Source organism: Chiloscyllium punctatum, chromosome 45 (genome assembly GCF_047496795.1).
Source record: "Chiloscyllium punctatum isolate Juve2018m chromosome 45, sChiPun1.3, whole genome shotgun sequence".
Taxonomy (NCBI): domain Eukaryota; kingdom Metazoa; phylum Chordata; class Chondrichthyes; order Orectolobiformes; family Hemiscylliidae; genus Chiloscyllium; species Chiloscyllium punctatum.
Window position 1 is genome coordinate 46,155,620 of NC_092783.1, and position 22,792 is coordinate 46,178,411.

Genomic DNA, 22,792 nt, shown 5'->3' on the forward strand with positions numbered 1-22,792 from the left:
ATCCTCAAAACAAGTAAGTTTCTTGAAAGAGCAAAATTAAAGACAAGAATTGAACATCTAGTGGAATAAATAGATAATTTCTTTAATGATCTGTACAGATTAGTGAAATACTGCAACTGTGGAATTTTAAAGTCAAACTCATAAGAAACAGAATTGTTGTTTAAATTACAGATATGTGCAGCAGGTCAGGCAGCATCCAAGGAGCAGGAGAATCGATGTTTCGGGCATGAGCCCTTCTTTCAGGAATGAGGAAAGTGTGCCAAGCAGGCTAAGATAAAAGGTAGGGAGGAGGGACTTGGGGGAGGGGCATTGGAAATGCGATAGGTGGAAGGAGGTGAAGGAGAGGGTGATAGGCCAGAGTGGAGGTGGGCGCGGAGAGGTCAGGAAGAAGATTGTAGGTTAGGAAGGTGGTGCTGAGTTCGAGGGTTGGGACTGAGACAAGGTGGGGGGAGGGGAAATGAGGAAACTGGAGAAATCTGAGTTCATCCCTTGTGGTTGGAGGGTTCCCAGGCGGAAGATGGGGCGCTCTTCCTCCAGCCGTCGTGTTGCTATGGTCTGGTGATGGAGGAGTCCAAGGACCTGCATTTCCTTGGTGGAGTGGGAGGGGGAGTTGAAGTGTTGAGCCACGGGGTGGTTGGGTTGGTTGGTCCAGGTGTCCCAGAGGTATTCTCTGAAACATTCCGTAAGTAGGCGGCCTGTCTCCCCAATATAGAGGAGGGTGCAGCGGATGTAGTAAATGATGTGTGTGGAGGTGCAGGTGAATTTGTGGTGGATATGGAAGGATGCCTTGGGGCCTTGGAGGGAAGTAAGGGGGGAGGTGTGGGCGCAAGTTTTGCATTTCTTGAGGTTGCAGGGGAAGGTGCCGGGAGTGGCGGTTGGGTTGGTGGGGGGTGTGGACCTGATGAGGGAGTCACGGAGGGAGTGGTCTTTTTAGAACGCTGATAGGGGAGGGGAGGGAAATATATCCCTGGTGGTGGGGTCTGTTTGGAGGTGGTGGAAATGAAGACGGATGATATGATGTATATGGAGGTTGGTGGGGTGGTAAGTGAGGACCAGTGGGGTTCTGTCCTGGTGGCAATTGGAGGGGTGGGGCTCAAGGGTGGAGGAGCAGGAAGATAATCCAAGAGACAAAACATCCTCAAGTTTAAACCTCAATAATTAGGAGAACCGTCAAAGTCAACAATCTTTAATCTGGAGAGGTTGGTGAATCTGTGTAACTCATTCTCACAGAAGGTTGCGGAGGTCAATTTACTCACTGTATTTAAGACAGAGGTAGATAGGTTCTAGGAATGGGGAGTAGGCAGGAGAGTGTTATAGAAAAACATCAGAAATGGTCGAATGACAAAGCAACTTGATAGGCTGAGTAGCCGAATTGGGCTCAAATTCCTTACTGTGTTGTGGTTACTACAGAATGGGATAGTGTTAAAAACTTGATGCATTGGTCACGCAAAAGTTTAGCTAAATCTAATAAGATTTTAACTTAAGTTCTTGGTTTCTTCAATAATGTTTTCTGAAACACATCAACCAATAACATTAGTCCAAGGATATGTGTTTGCATTTCCTCAAAATTGTTCTGGGTTGTATGACCTGCTCAGTGCAGTATGTAATAATTTTCTTCTTGCACAGCAGCACAATCACAATATCTTAAAGTGGACGTTTGAGTGGTCTATATGGTGCTCATTGGGTTGTTGTGCAGCTATATATGGACACACTTTAAAGGGAATATTTAATATTGCTGGCAAGATTGATATTTATAGTTCATCTCGAGTTGACCTGGTGATGTTAGTTGGTTTCATGAACTACGGTAGTGTGAAATGATGCTGCTACCATGCTGCTGTTAGATGAAGAATTTCAAGATACTCACTCAATAATGATGGAGAAATGGTATTATTTGGCCACTTTGTTATTGTGTGTGATATGAAGGTGAGTCCTCTCTTAGAACTTTGAGATATCAGTTGGTGTAATCAGTCCATAGAGAAACAACTAAACTATCTTTGTTTTGAATGTCTTTGTGATGTTGCACTATAGCAATGAGAACAACTCTGGGCCTATGGAATGTAAGTATCACAAAAGAAACTGAATACGTATGGTCTTAATTTGCTGAGCAGATTTCTTTTCTCCCTGACTGAGAGCATGATTGCTGATTTCATTAACTTTCATGTACAAAGCATGGACAACACTTGGATGCATATCCAACTGGTTAAGTTATCAGAAATCATTTGGGTAAGCAAGGCGTAGGCTCTCAATGTTATAGAAAGAAGATGCAATCTTTGCAAAAATGATTGTTAGAAAACAGCTTGATTTGGTTTTCCTAAAATTTCAGGTTCTTAGGGCTTATGTTGTATCTTTCAATTAAGAGACAATGCATTAGGATGAATCTAAGCAGAGTGAGTTTATGATGGTGGTCAATATTACTAAATATTTACTTGATCGATACTTGTCCTTTGGCAACATTCAGTCCCATCATAATACTGAATATTTCTGTAAATTATTAATAGTTGATTATTAATTAATAACTGTAACTTTGATAGTTTAACAAAGTTTTTCTCTTAAAGTGTGTTTGTTAGTGGTTTTAAAACTTGAAAATATGTTTCTTGTTGCTTATAGTTAATGACTCGGACCTTGTATTTTCCTGTTCACAGATATGAGGCAGAATTTCAAATTCCCAGAAATGGCACAAGGTCGGAGGCAGGAAGGACACTTAATTTGGTGGGATGGTATCGTGCTTGGCTTCCAAGATCAACCTTCCCACTCTGCCTTCAACTAAAGCCCTTAAGTAACTAATTAAGAACTATTTAAGCACCTTTTACTACGAGTGATGTGATTAATTAACCCAGCACATTGATACCCAATGTATTTGTCCTGGAAACAGAAAGAACATGATCTGTTTTGCACTGGCTAAGGGCATGAACTGTGTCTGCTGGGAACCAACTCTATCCTTGCTTCTGACCCTCTTGCACCCCCTCCCATCATGGCATCCCCAGCCTAACCAAGACCACTCCATTCTCTGCCCACATCCTATTATAAATCACTTATCTCACTCCTGGATCCTTAATCCAACCCAAAGGATCTAATTCTAGAAGAAGCCCCACCAATGTCCTCAGAAGTGCTTGATGAGCAGATGATTTGGCTGGCCTTCCCAAGAGATGTGCTGTGGCTCTCATGCCAATTCTCAGACTGGCACAAAAGACCAACTCCATTAATGGAAGTGTCTGTCCTTAGTTTTGTATGTTTTGCAGCTCCCACTGTATTCCTGTAAATTTGTCGTCAACCTTGAGGACCACGAATTCAGTATTAATCAACCTGATACACACATTTCTGGAACAGGTGGGGCTTAAACCTAGACTCCTCCAAAATGTTAAAAATGCACCAGGATGTCCTTAATGTGAGCTGGTTCATTCTAATCTGCCAATACATTCAAGGGCCAGCAAATCTAGATTTAGAATGAATTGCCTGGATTTTCAACATTTTATAGACATATTGTCCACCAAAGGTGTTTCTCTTTTGGACATAACCTGTAGAATAGTAAGATAACACTCAGTGTGGATGCTCTCCAAGCTCTTAATGATGTGGGCTATAATGATAATTTGGGAGAATCATGTGAGATGTTGAATTAGGCATTTCCCAACATCAAGACTGACAAATCACAATTTCTAATTAGGTTTCACTCGTTGAGATGAGATCCTTGCTGTTGAGTGGTATGAGACCTGTTAACAGAGATTATTGTTTATTATTACTGCAAAAAGGCCACATCTTCCAATTTTCCTTTACTTTGGTTTATAGACTGAAATAGGAAAGGGACTGCTTTAAACCCAGGACTTCACGGGTAATTGTTGCACTTCTCAAAAAAATGTTCCTGGAACTCATTGTGAAAAGTATTTACACTAAAAATAAAGGCACCATAGTCTTACCAGACTATCAGGCTGCGCTCTCATTAGAGAGAGAGGTCTGGTGGTGTTTTAACCTGAGGGTGACCACACCTAACATAAAGGGAAACATTGAGAAAGAGAGTCATTCATAGTAGCTTCAGCCAGTGTAGAAACTGAACACATAATGTTGGCATTATTAGCAAGCTGCCCAGTTAGTTGAGCTAATTTATTGCACTGTTCAAGCAGTGGGGGCAGATCATTAAGATGTCATGTCACTGTGGATGTGTTTGCAGAGCAAGCTTTTCCTCGAGATAGATTGCCAATTGGTTTAGAACAAGTTTTGGACTCCGGGAGTTGTCAGCATGACAACAGTCTTCAGTTTGGTTCCTAGGCAGGTATACAGTATGTGTGCAAAGTAACTGTACAGAAACCTCCAGACTGCAAAGATTTCAAGAGTCACTCTCTCTCTCTCTCTCTCTCTGCAGTGAAATAACTGAAAACTGAAAGGCAGCTAGCTATTCTCTCTACCATTTGCTGTAAACCTCTAATCAGTGACTGAAAAACTAAGTAATGAACATATCAACTGGCCTGTGTCTTCAGCACAGAACTGAAAGGATATGGAAATATGGAAAATTAGGAGAAGCAAAAGGGATCGCATTGAGTGCTTTGGAAAGGTCTTATTGAACTGTGTTTCCCTAATATTTTTTTCACTTCCATTGATAACATCCAAGTTTGTTTGTCTGTATCTGTCTGCATGTGTATGTAAAGGTTTAAGAAGGTTATGTGGTGATAATTCATATTTTTGGTAGTCTGCAATTAGAATTCATTTCTTTGTCCTACATAGCAGAATCCTGATCAATGCTTTTTGTTGACCTGAGTTTATCAAATGGTTAAACTGGGAATATTGAATAATTTATTTAAGCCTTTAACTTGTGTGATGATCTTAGAAGTAGTGAGCCTTAACATTGGAATATGAGGCACTTTCCCATATGGCTTGTGACATCATGAAAGGGGAGGTGATGTTATCATTTGCCTATTAACCCAGAGACCCTGGTTATATTCTGGGGAGCTGGGTTCAAATCCTGCCACAGCAGATGGCAGAATTCGAATTCAATATAAAAAGATTCTGGAATTAAAATTCTAATGATGACAATGAAACCATTGTTGATTGTCAGGAATAGCCCATCTTGTTTTCTAATGTCCTGCAAGAAAGCAAATCTGCCTTCCTTACCTGGTTTGGCCTACATGTGACTCCAGACCCACAGCAATGTTGTCGACTCTCAACTGCCCTCTGGGCATTTAGGGGTGGGCAATTAATGCTGCTCGTTGGATGCTGCCTGAACTGCTGTGCTCTTCCAGCACCACTAATCCAGTAATTAATGCTGACCTAGTCAGTGATGCCCACATCTGAAATGAATAAAAAAAACTTCATTATTACTTAGTCTCACCTCATTAATATACAGGCTCTTATTTGACCACCTGTCTGGCAGAAACTAGATACTGAGAATTACAGATATGAAAGTCAGAACAGGTACCTGGTGATTCCAGCTCGCTGTTTACTCCTTCAGCTTGTGCACCAGGCCCTAGTGCCTTAGGGCCCACTCCATGGGTAGCAGCTGCATGCACCCCATGTCCAAGGACCTTGGCATCTGACATGTACACTGCACCCTCATGGTATGTATCGCTCCACCCTCATGGTATATCTCACTGCACACTCATGGTACATCTCACTGCACACTCATGGTATGTCTCTGATCCACTTTTGCACTTTAATGCTGCATTCTGAGGTGCACTGAACTTATGAGTGCAATGCTGTTACATTGACACTGTGGTGTGCTTCAGCAGGCACCCAGCTCACTGCTTCGACCATGCTGCATCTCAGGGCTGCTTACTTGCTCTCTCAGCACTCGCTCTCTTTGCATCCACACAGTTGCTTCTAGCATCCCTGCTTTGTCTTGCCATTTTGTAGTTTCCCCTCCTCGGCAAGAGTTAAGAGGCTCACAGTACTTCTGCCTGGCCTTGATTTCTCAGTGCAGGCACAAAGTAATGCAGCTTGTCATGGTCGACAACAATAATCAGTCAAGAGGTGGACATGAGGGAGGGACATCTTGCTGTATGGTACCATGCCATATCAAATTCACCGCTGCAGCTTATGCAGTGAGCACACTGTGAGCATTCCAATTGGCCAATTGTCAAAGTTGAAGGGAAGTAATTTTCAGTCAAGCCCATGAAACACCCTTCAGATCAGTTCACCTGGAAGATGCAGAGCATGACATCAATATTCCCTTATCTGTCATATTGAGGGGCAAATATCCCAACCAAGGAAGTTGGTTCTGGCTGACTGTACTTGACTGGATGCATAACAGGCTTCTAAAAATGACGCCAACATCAGAGGTTCTGGGATATTCTGGTGGTGGCAAATAGATCTGGTTGTAGTAATTTAGGAGAATTGGGTTAGCATCAGATGAAAGATGCACCACAGGGGTGTGGTGAGTAATTAATGAGGTGAGTTTGGGAAGATTGTGTGACAAAATGTGCTACTCATTACAGAATGAAACCTAATGTGAAACTTGACTAAAAGGATGCTTAGCATCTGGGAAGATTCAGTTAGAGATGTACAGTTGAGATGCTGAGCATGGGCAAGGGAGTGGCGATCAATTTTCAGAATTTGTCTTAGAGATGGACTTAATCCACTGCAACTTTATTCACAAATCATCATTAGCAAAAATGCAGGTGCACATTAAAAGCAACAAGTCAGGAATGTGATGGAATACTCTTCACGTGCATGGATGAATGTGGTTCCAAAGATTTACAGGAAAATTCATGCCATCCAGTTCAAAGTAACTCAAAGACACCTCAATACATTAACTTAAATATTCTCTTTTTTCCAAAACAATGCAAAGTAGCAGCATTGTTTGTGCCAAACAAGATACATTACAGGGACTCACCAAGGATCCTTTAAAACAATAATCCGAACCTGCAACATCTATTAACTGGTCAGAGAAGGGCAGCAGATGAAATAACCAAGTTCCCCAGCAAGGTGCATACCATTCCAACGTGGAAATTTATCACCATCCCTTCACAGGGATCAAAATCCTGGAACTCCCTTTCTAATAGCATAGTGAATGTCCCTGTACCAGATGGACTGCTGCAGTTCAACAAGGTGGGTCACCACCACATTTGCAAAGATGGACAACAAATGCTGGCCTGGCCAGTGATACTCAGATCTTACAAAATACTTTTTATGAAGTAGGAAGCTAAGATGATGTCTGAGTGCCGGTTAAATTGATGGAAGGTGGAAGGATTGGATGATATAGTCTTTTATCACCTCAGGAGATCCCAAAATGCCTTTAAAGCCTCAGAATTACTTTGTATTCTGAATGTTGTAATGCAAACATTTTGGCACCGTTTTATAACAACGAATTGCCATAACTGATGATGATGTAATGGCTGAATAATTTGCTCTAATGAGCTCAAATGAAGGATATATATTGGCCCAGACATTGGGACAACTCACCGATCTTTCAAAATGATGCTATTTCACCTAATTGGACAGGCCAGGTCTCACTTTAATTTCTCTTCCAAAAGATAGCACCTCTGAGCATATCATTTCCTCAGTGCTGCACTATAGTGTCATTGTGAGATCTTACTAACGTTGGAGAGAGAAGTGAGATAGTGTCTGGCTAACAACTGATTCTACCTTAATGTTGAATTTATAAGCTGTACAGGAACACCTGCTGGTTAGTGAGTGTGACTGGTTATAGAGAGCGTACAGCTTTTGCACAATCTATTAGTCTTTGTGTTGCAATGTAATTCTGGCCTTTTACCCTGGAATTCCATCTTCTTGGACCAAATAATTGGACTGATGAAGATTGAGAGTGAAGAGAGTGACACATATGTCCTTATATTGTGGAATACCAATATTTTATTTAATAATGGGCGGCACGGTGGCACAGTGGTTAGCACTGCTGCCTCACAGCGCCAGAGATCCGGGTTCAATTCCCGCCTCAGGCAACTGACTGTGTGGAGTTTGCACGTTCTCCCCGTGTCTGCGTGGGTTTCCTCCGGGTGCTCCGGTTTCCTCCCACAGTCCAAAGATGTGCAGGTCAGGTGAATTGGCCATGCTAAATTGCCCGTAGTGTTAGGTAAGGGGTAGATGTAGATGTCAGGGTATGGGTGGGTTACGCTTCGGCGGGGCGGTGTGGACTTGTTGGGCCGAAGGGCCTGTTTCCACACTGTAAGTAATCTAATCTAATCTAATCTAATTACACCATATACACAAGTGGGAAGGAGAGAGCTTTTGTACACCGTTGCAGGCTCTGTCCTAGCACCAAGTGTGCCAGCATCACTAATGACATATGCTGCTCATTAGCAAAAATGAGACTTACCCATCATCCTCCAAGTGTCAGCCGAGACTACATCCTCAAGACTTTGTGATAGTTCTTCAACATACAACCTCTTGACTCAGAGGTGATGATACTATCACTGAGATCAGGCTGACACATAATGGAGGAATAAACTTGGCAACCGATTTGAATCAGTTTTTAAATAATAATGTATATTACATAATGTTGCCTATCGTTAATTATGGAGCTTTTGAGCTTTTGGCAATATTTATATTTGAAGAAGGTTCTGAACACCTAAAATGTTCTTTTCATAAAGTATTTGGACAAATCCCATTTCTAATCAAATTGATTCAGAAAAATATCAAATATTCAGAGGTCAGTATTACATGTTAAGATAAAACACAAAAAAATGATTTGTTTATATTGCATTCAAACTGGAACTCTCAAGTAAAAGTGTGACTAGAAGCTTATTTATTAGAAATTTATCAACACAGCATCTTTTGATATTTCATACGTAAAATTTTAGATTCAAACTACAATAATACCTGAAGGCACAGCTCCTAAAAGACAAATGAAACAGGCCCAAACTACATTCAGTTTATGTCATTTATCATTCATACATCAGCATTATTGATCAAGAAATTTAACATTACAAATTTAACATAAACTTCACAGTTTGATTCAGCCTTAGCAGAATATAACAAGTAAATTAAAATGTCTTTCCTATTATTTACCATCGATACAACTTTCTAACTTTCCCAAAAGTTCTTCTTTTAAATTGTTGATTTCTTGTTTCTTTCTAGTGAGCTCCTTTCTAAGTTCATTGATTTTCATTTGCTCTTCAAGAGTTTTCGCTGCATTATCCAGAATGTTTTTTAGATTTGAATTCTCTGAAATAATCAGAACTTCATGTTACTCAGACCAAAGACAAATTAGTATAAACTTATCATTAGCACAAATTGACAATCACATGAAAATTTAGTTGTGATGTAACATAAGCAGATGTAGAAAAAAACCAAGTATGCAGATACTGAAATTAAAATTGTACAAACTCATATCCAAAATGACAACAATGCAGCCTAGGGATTGTATCTCATTGCCATTGTGTATTAGAAGCTGTCTCTATGTTTCTTGTTATTTCAAAATGTTTTAAAGACCATACGAGTCAAAAGACCACTTTTCTAAACTATGATATGCAAAGCCATTACTCCAAAAGCTCAAACTGCAATTTAACATTGTTCTCACTGTAATGATAATTCAAAGATTGTACCAGAAAGGATGATCTCTGACAGTCACGTGCTTCTCAGGGATACGATCGCATACATGTAGGGTGGGGGTGGGTGGGGGGAGGGGATGTGAGGGGGAGGTGTTGGATTGCTGCCTCATCAGCCAGGACTGGGAGGAGGCCTTTGACAAGATTTTACACACCTACATGTGGGATCCACTGTCCAAAATGGACTTCGGGGAGGGAATCTGCATTTGGATCCAACTGTTGTATACCAACATGATTAGTGTAGTCTTAATGAATCTGAGAGGGGCGACTCTTCCAGACAGCGGACACCTTCAGGTGAAAGCCTCTCTTGTCACTGTTTTCTGCTCAGATCCGCTGTCAGTGCGCAGACTCATAAACATCTGTGACCAGTTTGAACTGGCTTTTGGAGCAAAGATACATTGAGGCAAGAGCGAAGTCATGTTCTTTGGGAACTGGGCCGATTGATTCTTTATCCCCTTCACCAACAGGAAAGACTACCTGAAAGGTATGGTTGGGAATATAGTTCAGAGTGGCCTTGGTATGTGCAAAGTTTTAGGAGGAGCGCATTGCCAACGTGAGGTAGAAATTGTACTTTTGGGAGCACCACACCCTCTCTATTTTGGGTAAAAAACTGGTCATCAGGTATGAGGCATTTTCTCAAATGTTGTATGTATTGCAAGTCTGGCCCAATCATCTGCTAACCTAAAATGGACTGTGTCTACAGAGGCAACATGTACAAAGCTCTGAATAAGGGGGGATTGAATGTACACAACACCACCCTCATCCTGATGGCCACCTTTGTGTGTGGCAGTATCAAGCTGTGCATAGAATCTCAGTACAAAAATGTCAAGTTTCACTACATACTGAGGTTCTACCTGACCCCAGAGTTGCAAAGGATGTGACTGGCCTTGTTGCTGCAGAATGCTTCAAGAGTTGGACCGTCCTGTCACCTGTCCTTTGTTGAGAAATTTGCAAAGAAAAACACCTTTGCCTACAGGTCCTCAGGAAGTGGTCAGCACATAGTGTCCTTCAGCTCCTGAAGGAAAAGGAGAGGGTGTGTCCTGTCATGTGGTTCGCTGTGCAGACTGACAGAGTTATTTGGCAGAGTGCCTCATCATCAGAACTTTCCAACAAACACCAAGATATCGCTTGGCTGGTGGTGAGAAGGGGACTATCCGTGAGATCCTTCTTTTAAGTCTGGTTGGTCTGCCCTCGAAGCGGCTGTGGTGGGATAGGGACTCTCACACATTCTCTGCTGGAATGTGCCTTCGTAATGGAAATCTGGAGAGAGATGCAGTGTTTTTGTCAAGGTTCATCTCAAGCAGCAATGTGGTGCAGGACTCTGTGCTCCACGGTCTGTTCCCCAGGACACACACCGAGGAAAAATACCAACTGTGCCTTGAGGATCATCAACTCGGTGAAAGACGCGCAGTCTAACTGAAACTTATTGGTCTGCCAGAGCAAAACGTTGACCTTGACTGAGTGTTGCAGACTGGCACATTCTAAGGTCTAAGTGAACATGATGAGGGATGCACTAAAGCTTAGGGCATCTGCTGTCAAGGCACAGTACAGAAAGACCAACATCTGAGATCTTTCTGTTGATGTTAAATAGGAGTCCATTCAGTTATTAGAAGCTCCTGATGCCTCAAATTTAATCTTACAGAAGTAAGAAATGCCTTTGGTTTATTTGTTGGATGGAGTCAAACTCCAATATTTGTTTGTATCTTCATATGATACACTGTACAGAACCAAACTGCTTTAGTGACTATGTATGTGTATAAAGATATTTTTATGAATAAAGTATATTTTTGAAATAAAAAGGATAATTCACATACTAGTGTAAACTGGCATTGGGAAGGAAGCATGAATTGCCCATACACTATATCATACCACAATCCCATGCTCGGTGCACCATGTTCTCAGCACTGTTTCAATGTTTTAAGTCTGAGTGTCTGCATATATTAGGTGAAAATGAGGACTGCAGAACCTGGAGATCAGAGTTGAGAGTGTGGTGATGGAAAAGCACAGCAGGTTGGGCAACATCCGAGGAGCAGGAGATGATGATAAAGGGCTTATGCCCGAAATGTCGATCCTCCTGCTGCTCAGATGCTGCCTGACCTGCTGTGCTTTTTCAGCACCACACTCTCAACTGTGTGCATATATTGTCTAACTGCAAACATCTCATATCCACATCTCAAAAATATTTCTGATTTATATGCTCATTGTAAATGATAAAACCAGTTAGCAATTTTCAGCTTTCATAGTCATATAGTCTGAGACAGTTTATGACAATTTTAATTCCATGGTGCACTTACTAAGAAGTTCTGAGCACTTTCAGATTGTTGTTCCATGGATCTGCACTAAAAACAAATACTGTGCAGGTATGCCATTTATATCAGAATTATAATTGGCTGATGCACTTTGTTTCTGCCTACAGCAGTGTTAAGGAGTAGGTAAGATAATACCTTCATATTCTATAATATTAAAAAAACCTCCAACAGATTAAGGTACTCTGAATATTGAAAATGCAGAATAATGACTTAATGCTCTATATTCCCACTGAGTTAGCAACAAACAAAAAGGACCTACTGCATGGATGACAATTGAATAAATAGTCTAATTAGAAATGTTCATCATTGAAGGTGGGCCCTTCTTACACAGCAACATGATTTTATTATTTGTTAAGGTTGGCAAACTGTTTAGGTTGAATCTTAATAATTACAAATGATCGGGTTCTGATTGTGTCAGAGATTAAATAGATATTATCTGAACCATGAACTAATCTGTCCATTGTTATTTTTAATGGCGGCAAGTTGAGGGGTGGACTACCCAGTTGCAGGAAGCCGATTGATTATTTTAATGTTTCAATGAGGCTGCATGGCTTCATTTTGACAGTCATCTAATTTTTAATTACACACAAATGAATTTTCCTGGCAGCCTAAAATGAAGCAAGTAAGACCACGAGAAGTGCTTTCCCCTTAACTGAAGTTAACCCAATTAATCCACAATGGCGTATTCCAATCACTATGTGGCTGCCCAATTCTCTACACCGTCAGACCCACACCCACTCTATAGACTACCTTGGGACCAAAATGCACCATACTATCTCTCTCGCCAAAGATTCACTGTTACAAACATTTGGCAAACTTTCTATGACATGTCTTCAACAATCTGGCTGCCTGTTTGAGGTGAGGCCCATTTAAATGAGCCCTACAGTCTGCAGAACATTGAGGAAATCTCTTGTTCTCAGTCCGTGACCTCACAACATTACCTTCATCTGCACCAAACTCACTTGCAGGCTACAACACAGGCTTTGAGATTTCATTTGAAACCCAAGACTAAGCCTTCATTTTTTTCTCAAAATAAAACCTTCTTAGTTTAATCGTCTATGTAAATAGACTTGTTGTTAATATAGGAGTTGATTTTACAGCTCCCTGCTGGGTGTGTTTTGGGTGCACTTGCATATAGGGAGGGGCATGTAAATAATGTTGGGTATTTGCTTTCCTGTCCACTCCCAACCTGCTCCCTCAAATGCAGGGTGGGTGTTTTACCAACTACACTTTCAACCTTCAGCCTAATGCAGGTCTTAAGTGGCCAGTGGTTGTCAGCATAAAGACCTTAATCAGCTTTCACTTCCATAATACTCTGGGGAATTGATAGGCACCCTTTTAAACAAAAACCAAAAGGACTGTGGACGCTGAAACCAGGAACAAAACAGAAGTTGCTGGCAAAACTCAGGAGGTCTGGCAGCATCTGTGAAGAGAAATCAGGGTTAATGTTTCGAGACCAGTTCTGAGGAAGGGTCATCGGACCTAAAAAAATTACCTTTGATTTTTCTTCACAGATACTGCCAGACCCACTGAAATTTTCTAGAAACTTCTATTTTTGTGAATTTTTTAACAATGAAAGAAAAGGGACATATCATTTGGAACCCTTGTGTGCAATTGGAACAGCCCTCTGAAAGATCATAGACCCACGATTTTACCTCCTTGGCTTACATCCAAAACATGCCCACTCCCAACACCCTTCTAGGGTGGACTATTCATCTTATCCTAAAAGTCCTTCTGAATAATGTCAATGATCTTCCTGAAATTGTCTCCCCCAGGACCCTTGCTCTTTGTGATTTTCATAAATGACTTGGATGAGGAAGTGGAAGGGTAGGTTAGTAAGTTTGCTGAAGGCACAAAGGTTGGTGGAGTTGTGGATAGTGTGGAGGGCTGCTGGGAGTTGCAATGAGACATTGACTATGCAGAACTGGACTGATAAGTGGAGGATGGAGTTTAATCTGGAAAAGTGTGAAGTGATTCACTTTGGAAGGTCAAATTTTAATGTAGAAGACAGAGTTAAAGGCTGGATTCCTAGCAATATGAAGGAACAGACGGATCTTGGGGTCCATGTCCATAGATCCCTCAAAGTTGCCACCCAACTTGATAGGGTGTATAGTGTGTTGGTTTTCATTAGCAGGGGGATTGAATTTAAGAGCCGAAAGGTTATGCGGCAGCGCTATAGAGCGCTGGTTAGACCACACTTGGAATATTGTGTTCAGTTCTGGTCACCTCATTATAGGAAAGATATGGAGGACTTCGAGAAAGTGCAGAGGAGATTAAGCAGGATGCTACCTGGCCTGGAGGGCATAGCTTTTCTCACCAGAGTGGTGAAGGATAAGAGGTGACTTGATAGAGGTATACAAGATGTTGTGAGGCATAGATAGAGTGGATAGCCAGAGATTTTTTCCCATGGAGGGAAATGTCTATCATGATGGTGCATAATTTTAAGGTAATTGGAGGAAGGTTTAAAGGAGACGTCAGAGCTAGGTTCTTTATATAGAGAGTGGTGGTGCGTGGAATTCATTGCCAGCAGCAGTAGAGTCAAATACATTAGGGACATTTAAGTGACTCTTGGATAGGCACATGGAAGATAGTGCAATGAAGGGTATGTAGGTTAGTTTGATCTTAGAGTAGGATAAAAGGCTGGCACAATATTGAGGACTGAAGGGCATGTACTGTGCTGTATTGTTCTATGTTCTATGTCTGCAGTCCCATTACTGAGTTCTGGCACTACTTGATCTGACAGAGCTGCCGGTCAATCAGATTGGCCTGCAACTCTTGAGGATGAGCTTTCTACCCCTGAGGGATGGAATCTTGACTGTCATTTTGTTTAGGCCACCTGCAGTGTGTTAATGTTAGAATGCAGGTTTTATAAAAGTCAACAGTTTTGGACTTTTCTTCTTGCGGGGGAACAGTCACTGGAAATTTCTTGACTGCAAAGAAAATCATGAGGAGCATGGATAGGATAAATAGAGAAGGTCTTTTCCCTGGGGTGGGGGACTCCAGAACTAGAGGGCATTGGGTGAGAGGGAAAGATATAAAAGGGACCTAAGAGGCAATATTTTCACCCAGAGGTGAAAACAGAATTACAGAATTAAAAGGCATCTGGATGGATATATGAATAGGAAGGGTTTAGAGGGATATGGGCCAAGTGCTGGCAAATGGGACTAGATTAGGTTAGGTTATCTCATTGGCATGGTCATGTTGGACCGAAGGGTCTGTATCCATGCCATACATCTCTATGACTCTATAATCTATGAATCTATGTTGCTGTCTCTGTTGTTCCTAAAAATTTTCCTGTCCATACGGCTAAGCAGGGAGTCTCTACCTGTGGACTAAAAGGTTAGGTTCAAATCCCAAAGTGTCCTAAAATGTGTCATAACATATCTAAAGAGGTTGATTAAAAATATCTATAGGATATCAAGGCCCATTGAATGGGAGGGAGACACACAATTTCTCTAGCATATCCACATCCATGTTTTTTCTGTTAAATTAACAAATCAAAGACTATCATACATACTCTTGAGAACGTAATGGTACCAGAATATTTCCTGCAAAGAAAAGAGAGATTTTAAATCCAGGGGAATTAGAAATGTACATCACAAATAAAACAAATAATTTGCACCAAAAAACATGTTAACAATGTCTATTTATATAATTATCTAACAGCACAAAGAATATCACATGGGATACTCAACATTGAAGTCAAGTCAAAGGACAGAAAACGTCTTAAGAAGAGATGATAGAAAAAGGAAGTTGAGACAATGGAAAGACACAAGTGTTTGTGTCACAGGAGGAAATTCCAACAGCAGTGATTCTTCAGTCTAAGGTGAACAGGAACACAGTAGAACTTATAGGGACACTGCAGCCATCTTCTTTCCATTAGATTTAAACCAATGGAATGTCAAAGGCAGTGCATTGTTGATATAGTGAGAAAGACACACAGTGAGCGTAGCTTCTCACTTTGCAACTGAATGACAGAATCAACCCCTCTATAGAGTGCACAATCCAACAATAACTACTTAAACAATCAATTTATCTTCCTTGCTTACATACCTTACTGCAGGATAACTCTTCCATCTGAAATGAGTGCATTCCTGGTACAAAGTTTCAGGTCAATGCCATTCTTGTTATTTCTTTGGCCAGGAGATAAACACATTTAGGCCTAAATTTTCTTATTAGAACCATATGCAGTCGGGATTAATGTTGTGTTTGGCTTTACCCATTGAACCCATTTAGAGGGATACGGGCCAACTGCTGACAAATGGGACTAGATTAGGTGGGCTATGGGGTTGCATGGTGGCTCAATGGTTAGCACTGCTGCCTCACAGCGCTAGGAACCAAGGTTCGATTCCAGCCTCGGGCAACTGTGTGGAGTTTGCACATTCTCCCTGTGTCTGCATGGGTTTCCTCCCAGTGCTTTGGTTTCCTCCCACAGTCCAAAGATGTGCAAGTTAGGTGGATTGGCCGTGCTAAATTGCTCATAGTGTTCAGGGATGTATAGGTTAGGTGCATTAGTCTAGAGTAAATGGGGAATAGGTCTGGCTGGGTTAACTCTTCGGATGGTCGGTGTGGACTTGTTAGGCCGAAGGGACTGTTTCCACACTGTTAGGATTCTATATAAGATTTTCTTGCAAAATTATCATATATGAGGATAATTCCCAACACAATTGTTGGGTGTTTGCCTGAGGAAAACAGCTTCAACAGACTAAAGGCAGAAGGGATTTTAACAACTGTGTGCAATAATATAAATAACTGAAATCTAAAGAAGTAGATCTAAGAGTGCTGCAAAAGACCATAACACTGCCAAGGTTTTGTATCCGGAAATGCTTTTCACTAAAGGATGGAGGGAAGATAACCCAAAGTAATTACCATCGCACAGTAAAAAGAATTTCCCTTAGCACTCAATATCACCTCTACCAAAACTCCTTTGGCATCTCAGTGAGTAAACTAACCTTTCCAAGCCAACAAAAGTAAGAGGTGACTACCAGGGTTACAATAACCAATGTAACTAGCAAATTTCATCTTGCAGCTAGCCTTTATCCTGAGTATCTCATATCTTTACAGATATGTGATCAGAGAAAGAATGAAAATGAAAAAATGAACATGGGACAAGAGGCAAAAATGAAGGTTAAAGTGGAGTCCTTACAGTTCGCTGGTTATCTTCAAAAATCTCCCGGACCTCTTCTTTGGAACAGGTTTTTTCACAGCACTCTCCTTCCAGATTCCCTTTAAAAATCCCCCTAATTCGAGACAAGAACTGTGCAGCAGCTGATTTCTGTAAAAACACTCAATAATATTGAATAGTAATGTAATAATAAATCTGGTGCCGATGTATATAAAACATTGTATTGGTATATTATCCAATTTTAATCCTGTTAGATTGGACCATTTTGCAATATCCAGAAATTCTGAAGGATGCTTATAGATGCAAATTTTGTATGAAGTATGTCAAGCTGGAGCTGGAGTTTCACTGGGTTTGCTAATACCTTGGTTTAAAATCTCCCAGGATATAACACTGTCATTGGAATCTGTCAAAATATTGAGGAATGATTTTGTTGAAGTTCCTTTCAAAATTCTTTTGATGCTAAAATACTCTGGTTCATAAAGGAACAAAATAAGTAAACCAGTAGTAATTTAGTTATTCATGTTTGCTTAGCCATGGAGACATTTTCAAAATTTAAGAAAGACACAATCCTGTCAAATAGACTCACACCCAACATAATCTGTTATGATATCACTTTAAAAGCGAACATGCTAATGAACAAGTAGTTAGGATATAGAACATGTGACTAGCAGCCAATGTCAATATAACTTGCAGCACATTGTGTGAATGAGCATAGTGGTGATTTGCTCTAACAATAGTTGGTGAACTTCTGTAATAAATCTGTCTGCTGACTAATCCTGTAACAGATCTTCCAGTAAACAGAATTTATATCTATATACGGGCATGGGGAGATTGCTATGTTTGTGCGAGTAAACACAAACCACAACGTAGTCTGTTTTTTTTAACACAAGCCTTGTAACAAAATTTCAGATGCACGTTCTGTGATCTTTTATCTCATGCATAATGACATGCATTATGGCCTTTTACTTTAGATGGCTTTCTGTATGGGTTGTAGTCACGTTGATGTCAGCCTGATACCTACAACATACATATTCAGGCCCAACTTCTAACTTTGGGTTGGTTTCTAGTCGCTGGGTGGTCAGCCAAATTAAAAATCTGCTGTAAATGAAAAGAGGCCCATGTAATTTTAACTCAATTATATGTTGCCACATACAGCTCATACCTGTTCCCTCAGAACAATAGCAGGTAGCCTATGTTTGGCAGTTGACATTATGTAGGTTTGGAAAGGGTAATTTCTGGGAAGAGTAGTGAGCAAAAACAGAAATTCCTATAAAAACACAACGGGTGTGGCAGAATCTGTGCAAGGAAATCAGGGATGACATTTCAGGCCCAGTGAGCCTTCCTCAGAAGAAGAAGGGAGCATGGGATAGGACAGGCCTCAACTTCCCTTAAGCCCAGAGGAACGTTTGCTCACCTTCCAGCCTCATAAAGGAAATATAGAAAATAAAGGAAAATAAAGATGATCTCATCTGATCAATGATCCTCTTCTCCGTTGACTTCATCTATCAGAAAAGCCACAACAACATTTTCCTCTCAGGTCTGTGGAAAACCCACATTGAGAAGTGGATGAGTACATTCACCTATAATCTCCATGGATGAACAGGGTTTGATATTGATTGAATGAAATTCACTGCTGCTCTAAGTGGGCTGCCGGGTCATCCATTCAGATTTCTGAGGCTAAATCCGGGCAGCTTTAGGTCGTTCGTAACCTAGAGCATTTTAACTGCTGGTTTTTGCCTGGATCATAGGTTTAAAATATCTACTGAACATTCCAAAATGCATTTTCTAATTGCCTAATTACCTAACTAGAAATGAATATGAATATTCTAGCATAAAGTTAGGAATAGTTATATACTTTGTAAAGCATTAATGTACAAAAAGATAATTTTTTAAAAATTATCCCATTCCTTGATCACAACTATGTCTCAGGAGATGATGCACAGAGAAGGAGGCACAGACAGTTCACAGTTCAGAATGAAGACCAAAGGTTTGTTAATTGCCCCGGTAATGCATAGTTAGTTCAGGTGTCAAAGTGGCAGCAAATTAATGAGATCACGAGCAATTCTCAGCCAGGCATTGACTCATTAGCACATTTGGGGTAATAAAGGCATTCTGGAATAGTGCGTAAAAACATGAGAAACAGATTGGTCAGAGAATTTTCATGAAAAAAGGTGATACTTACACTTACTTGCCTGACAGTCAAAGAGAATCAATAATAATATCCCACATCTCAAAATGACTGTCATATTATTTCCAAAATGCCTGCTCAAATTCTTCATCACAGGAAAGACAACATGCAGTGTTATGCAAGAAAGTTATATCTCTTTCGGTCTAATGTTTCACCGTTTGTGTCCCCAGGCTTTTTTTTCACATTGTTAAGTGTTTTACTTAATAAATAACCAATTATTTTGAAAGGTTACTGCAAGAGATAATGGAGCGATTGGGTGCCAGACTGGGAGGGAGGGTGGGCAGATGAAGCTCAAGGAGCCACATCAGTATGACCGCCCAACATAAATCTGCCCCTGTGTTATTGTAATGATAGTGGAATAAAAAGTACATGGCTGTCTAACAACTGAAGGCAGGCACCTAATTAAAACAATCCAAGGTTCAATTTTCACTGGCTTTGCTGCCTGCCACCTTGCCAGTGGCAAAATGGTGCCCTCTCCAACCACATCCCCCCAACAGCCCTGTGCACGGAGAAGCCACTAACTGCAAAGAGGTAGCACACCCAAAGCTTCCACGAGAATCCACTGGAAATGGGCTGTTCATGGCCCAAAGGAAAAACACCAATTTCATGGGGTGCCACAACTGGAGGGACTTGCTTGGGCCTGCTTGACTAGGCCCAGCATAGAAAAACATTTCTGCCTTCCCTGTGGGGCAGCTGCAAAAGGAGGTACCCTCTGGTTCTCCTTTTAGCCGTAACACAGATCTCTCCTTGTAATGAGGCAGTACAGCCCTCGCATTGGCATTGTGACATAACTGTACAGAGGCAAGTCACCCTTTTTTACTAGTGCATAGTGCACTGGCTGTAGCCAACCAGCTCAGAGTCAGCCCTCAACTGAGGGTTTGCAAATCTTTTGGTTATGTTGATCAGCCAAGGCTTCCCTGACTGGCCCAGGATAACAAACTCTATCACATACCTCGTAGTTTGACATAGAGATGCACAGCCCGGAAATAGACCCTTCAGTCCAACTCATCCATGCCGACCAGATATCCTAACCTAATCTAATCCTACTTGCCAGCACTTGGCCCATATCCCTCTAAACATTTTCTATTCATATACCCATCCAGATGCCTTTTAAATGTTGTAATTGTACCAGCCTCCACCACCTCTTCTGGTCGTTCATTCCACACATGCACCGCCCTTTGTGTGAAACAGTTGCCCCTTAGGTCCCTTTTAAATTTCACCCCCACCCCCACCTTACTAGTTTAAATCCTCCCGAGAAGCTCCTACAAATCTCCCTGCCGGTATATTAGTCCTCTTCCAATTCAAGTGCAATCCATCCTTCTTGCGCAGGTCACTTCTACCCCAGAAGAGATTGCAATGATCCAAAAATGTGAATCCTTCTCCCCACACCAGTTTCTCAGTCATGCATTCATCTGCTCTATCCTCCTATTCCTATTCTCACTCGCTCGTAGCACCGGAGTAATCCAGATATTATTAATCTTGAGGACCTTCCTTTTTAAATTCCTGCCAAACTGTCTACATTCTCCCTTCAGAATCTCATCCTTTTCCTTTTCTATGTCGTTAGTTCCAATGTGTACAACAACTTCCTGCTGGTCCCTTTCCCATTTGAGAACATTCTGCACCCTCTCCGAGATATCCTTGATCCTGTCACCAGGGAGGCAACACACCATTCTGATATCTCACGGCCAGCTGCAGAAATGACTATCTTTGTCTCTGACTAGAGAGTCCACTATCACAATCAATTGCTTGGAACCTGACATATAGCCTTCATTATAATGGAGCCATTCTCGGTATTAGAAACTTAGCTGTTCATGCTACATTCCCCTGAGAGTCCATCATCCCCCATATTTTCCAAAACAGCATACTTGTTTGAGATGGGGTAGCCACAGGAGACTCCTGCACTACCTGCCTCCTGCTCCTACCTTTCCTGAAGGTAGCCCATCTTCCTGACTGTATCTGCGGTTTTTCTCCCTTCCTATAAATGCAATTGATCACATCCCCTAGCTCCTGTAAATTTCTTATTGCCTCCAACTGCTGTTCCTACTGATCCATGTGATATGATAGGATTTGCAACCAGACACATTTACTGCAGGCATTATCATCAGTAAAATAGAAACTCTCCCTGATCTCCCACATCACTCTACAGAAGGCCATTTTTGCTCCTTAACAATATACAAACTCAGAAAATAGCCCCATGTTCTTGCTCTAAAAAACTGTTCCAGGCTAACTTAGTACCTATGTTTTATACTGTTTAAATTTAATCAAGAGACAGATCTCAATAAAATATATCATCAAAAAAGAACCCATTCTACTCATTATTGCATATTTGCACTTAACAAGGTCAACCCAGTCCCAATTACTACAGATTGGCAATTTGAAGACAGCAGGAAAATAATCAATCCTGGTAAATTGCCACAGCAGTCCCATTTTCTACTCATGTATAACCAACATCTGGAATTAAACTCTTCCAAGAAGATCCAGGATGATTAATTTGACTTATTGTCATGTGTATCTAAGTACAGTGAAAAGCTTTGTTTATGAGCAGTACAAGCAGATCATAGCAAGCAAGGACACACAGATCATAGGGTGAAAACAAATCTTGGATAGAGTTTACATTGCACAGGACATGTGCTAGACAAGATCAACATTAACAAGATCAGCATTATTTGAAGTCTCATAATGACAGGGGAAAAGCTGTTCTTTAACCTATTGGTGCACGTTTTTGAGCTTCTGTATCTTCTGTCTGACAGAGGGTTTGTAGGAGAGCATTAGCGGGATGGGATAGGTCTTTGATGATGTTGGCAGCCTTTCCGTGGCAATGAGTCATGTAGATAGAGTCCATGGATGAGAAGTTGGCTTCAGTGATGGTCTGGGCTGTGCACACAACCTTCTTTTGTTTCTTGCAGTGTTGGGCAGAGCAGTTGCTGTATCAGACTGTTATGCACCCAGACAGTATGCTTTGAATGGACATAGTGTGTATATCATTTCTAATATCACCTCGGAGTTTGTGAAACAGAATGTTCTTTCCACTGAATATGTGTCTCTTTTTTGCCTTTAATCCAGCAGAACATTGGCAGAAATTTGTATATGGTGAGATGTTGTAGTTACATGTCTATAATTTAAGATAAAATGGAAGAATCAATTTGGGAAAGGGGTTCATGTGGCTTGCTCTGAATTCTGAGCATATCTTTCCCTCAGTACAGCACTGCAGTGCTGTTGTGAGATCTTACCAAAGTTGGATAAAGAGATGATATGGGTGTCTGGTTGACAACTCAGACTATCTTAATGTTGAGTTTGTAAACTGTACAGGAACACCTGCTGGATAGTGAGTGTGACTGGATGTAGAGAGCGTACAGCTTTTGCATAATCTATTAGTCTCTGTGTCATAATGTAATTCTGGCTTTTTACCCTGGAATTCCATCTTCTTGGGCCAAATAATTGGATTGATGAAGATTGAGGGAGAAGAGAGTGACACATGTGTCCTCATACTGTTGAATATCAATATTTTATTTACTGGTTACACCAAATACACAAGTGGGAAGGTGAGAGATTTTGTACAGCATTTTAGGCTCTAGCCTCGTATCAAGTGTGTCTCAATGTCAGCATCATTAATGACATATACTGTTCATTAGCAATAATGAGACTTACCCATTATCCTACAAATGTCAGCCTAGATTATATC

The 22,792-nt window shown here is 41.0% G+C and overlaps 1 protein-coding gene across 1 annotated transcript; it reads right to left on the bottom strand.

Annotated features, from left to right (window-relative positions):
* Positions 1-8,663: 8,663 nt before the first annotated feature.
* On the bottom strand, positions 8,664-19,280 carry LOC140467350 (coagulation factor X-like). The gene is made up of 4 exons (XM_072563653.1): positions 19,105-19,280; positions 16,944-17,083; positions 15,315-15,345; positions 8,664-9,105 (listed from the first exon to the last, which is right to left on the bottom strand). The coding sequence occupies exons 1-4, from the start codon at positions 19,199-19,201 to the stop codon at positions 8,942-8,944; spliced, it is 432 nt and encodes a 143-aa protein (XP_072419754.1). The 5' UTR covers positions 19,202-19,280; the 3' UTR covers positions 8,664-8,941.
* Between the last annotated feature and the right edge of the window lie 3,512 nt (positions 19,281-22,792).

Coding starts and splice junctions, on each gene's coding strand:
- LOC140467350 (XM_072563653.1), bottom strand. CDS start 19,201: ATGAAGAATTTGAGCAGGCATTTTGGAAATAATATGACAGTCATTTTG. Junction 15,346..16,943: donor TTGAAGATAACCAGCGAACT/GTAAGGACTCCA, acceptor TTTTCTTTGCAG/GAAATATTCTGGTACCATTA. Junction 9,106..15,314: donor GTACCATTACGTTCTCAAGA/GTATGTATGATA, acceptor TGATTATTTCAG/AGAATTCAAATCTAAAAAAC.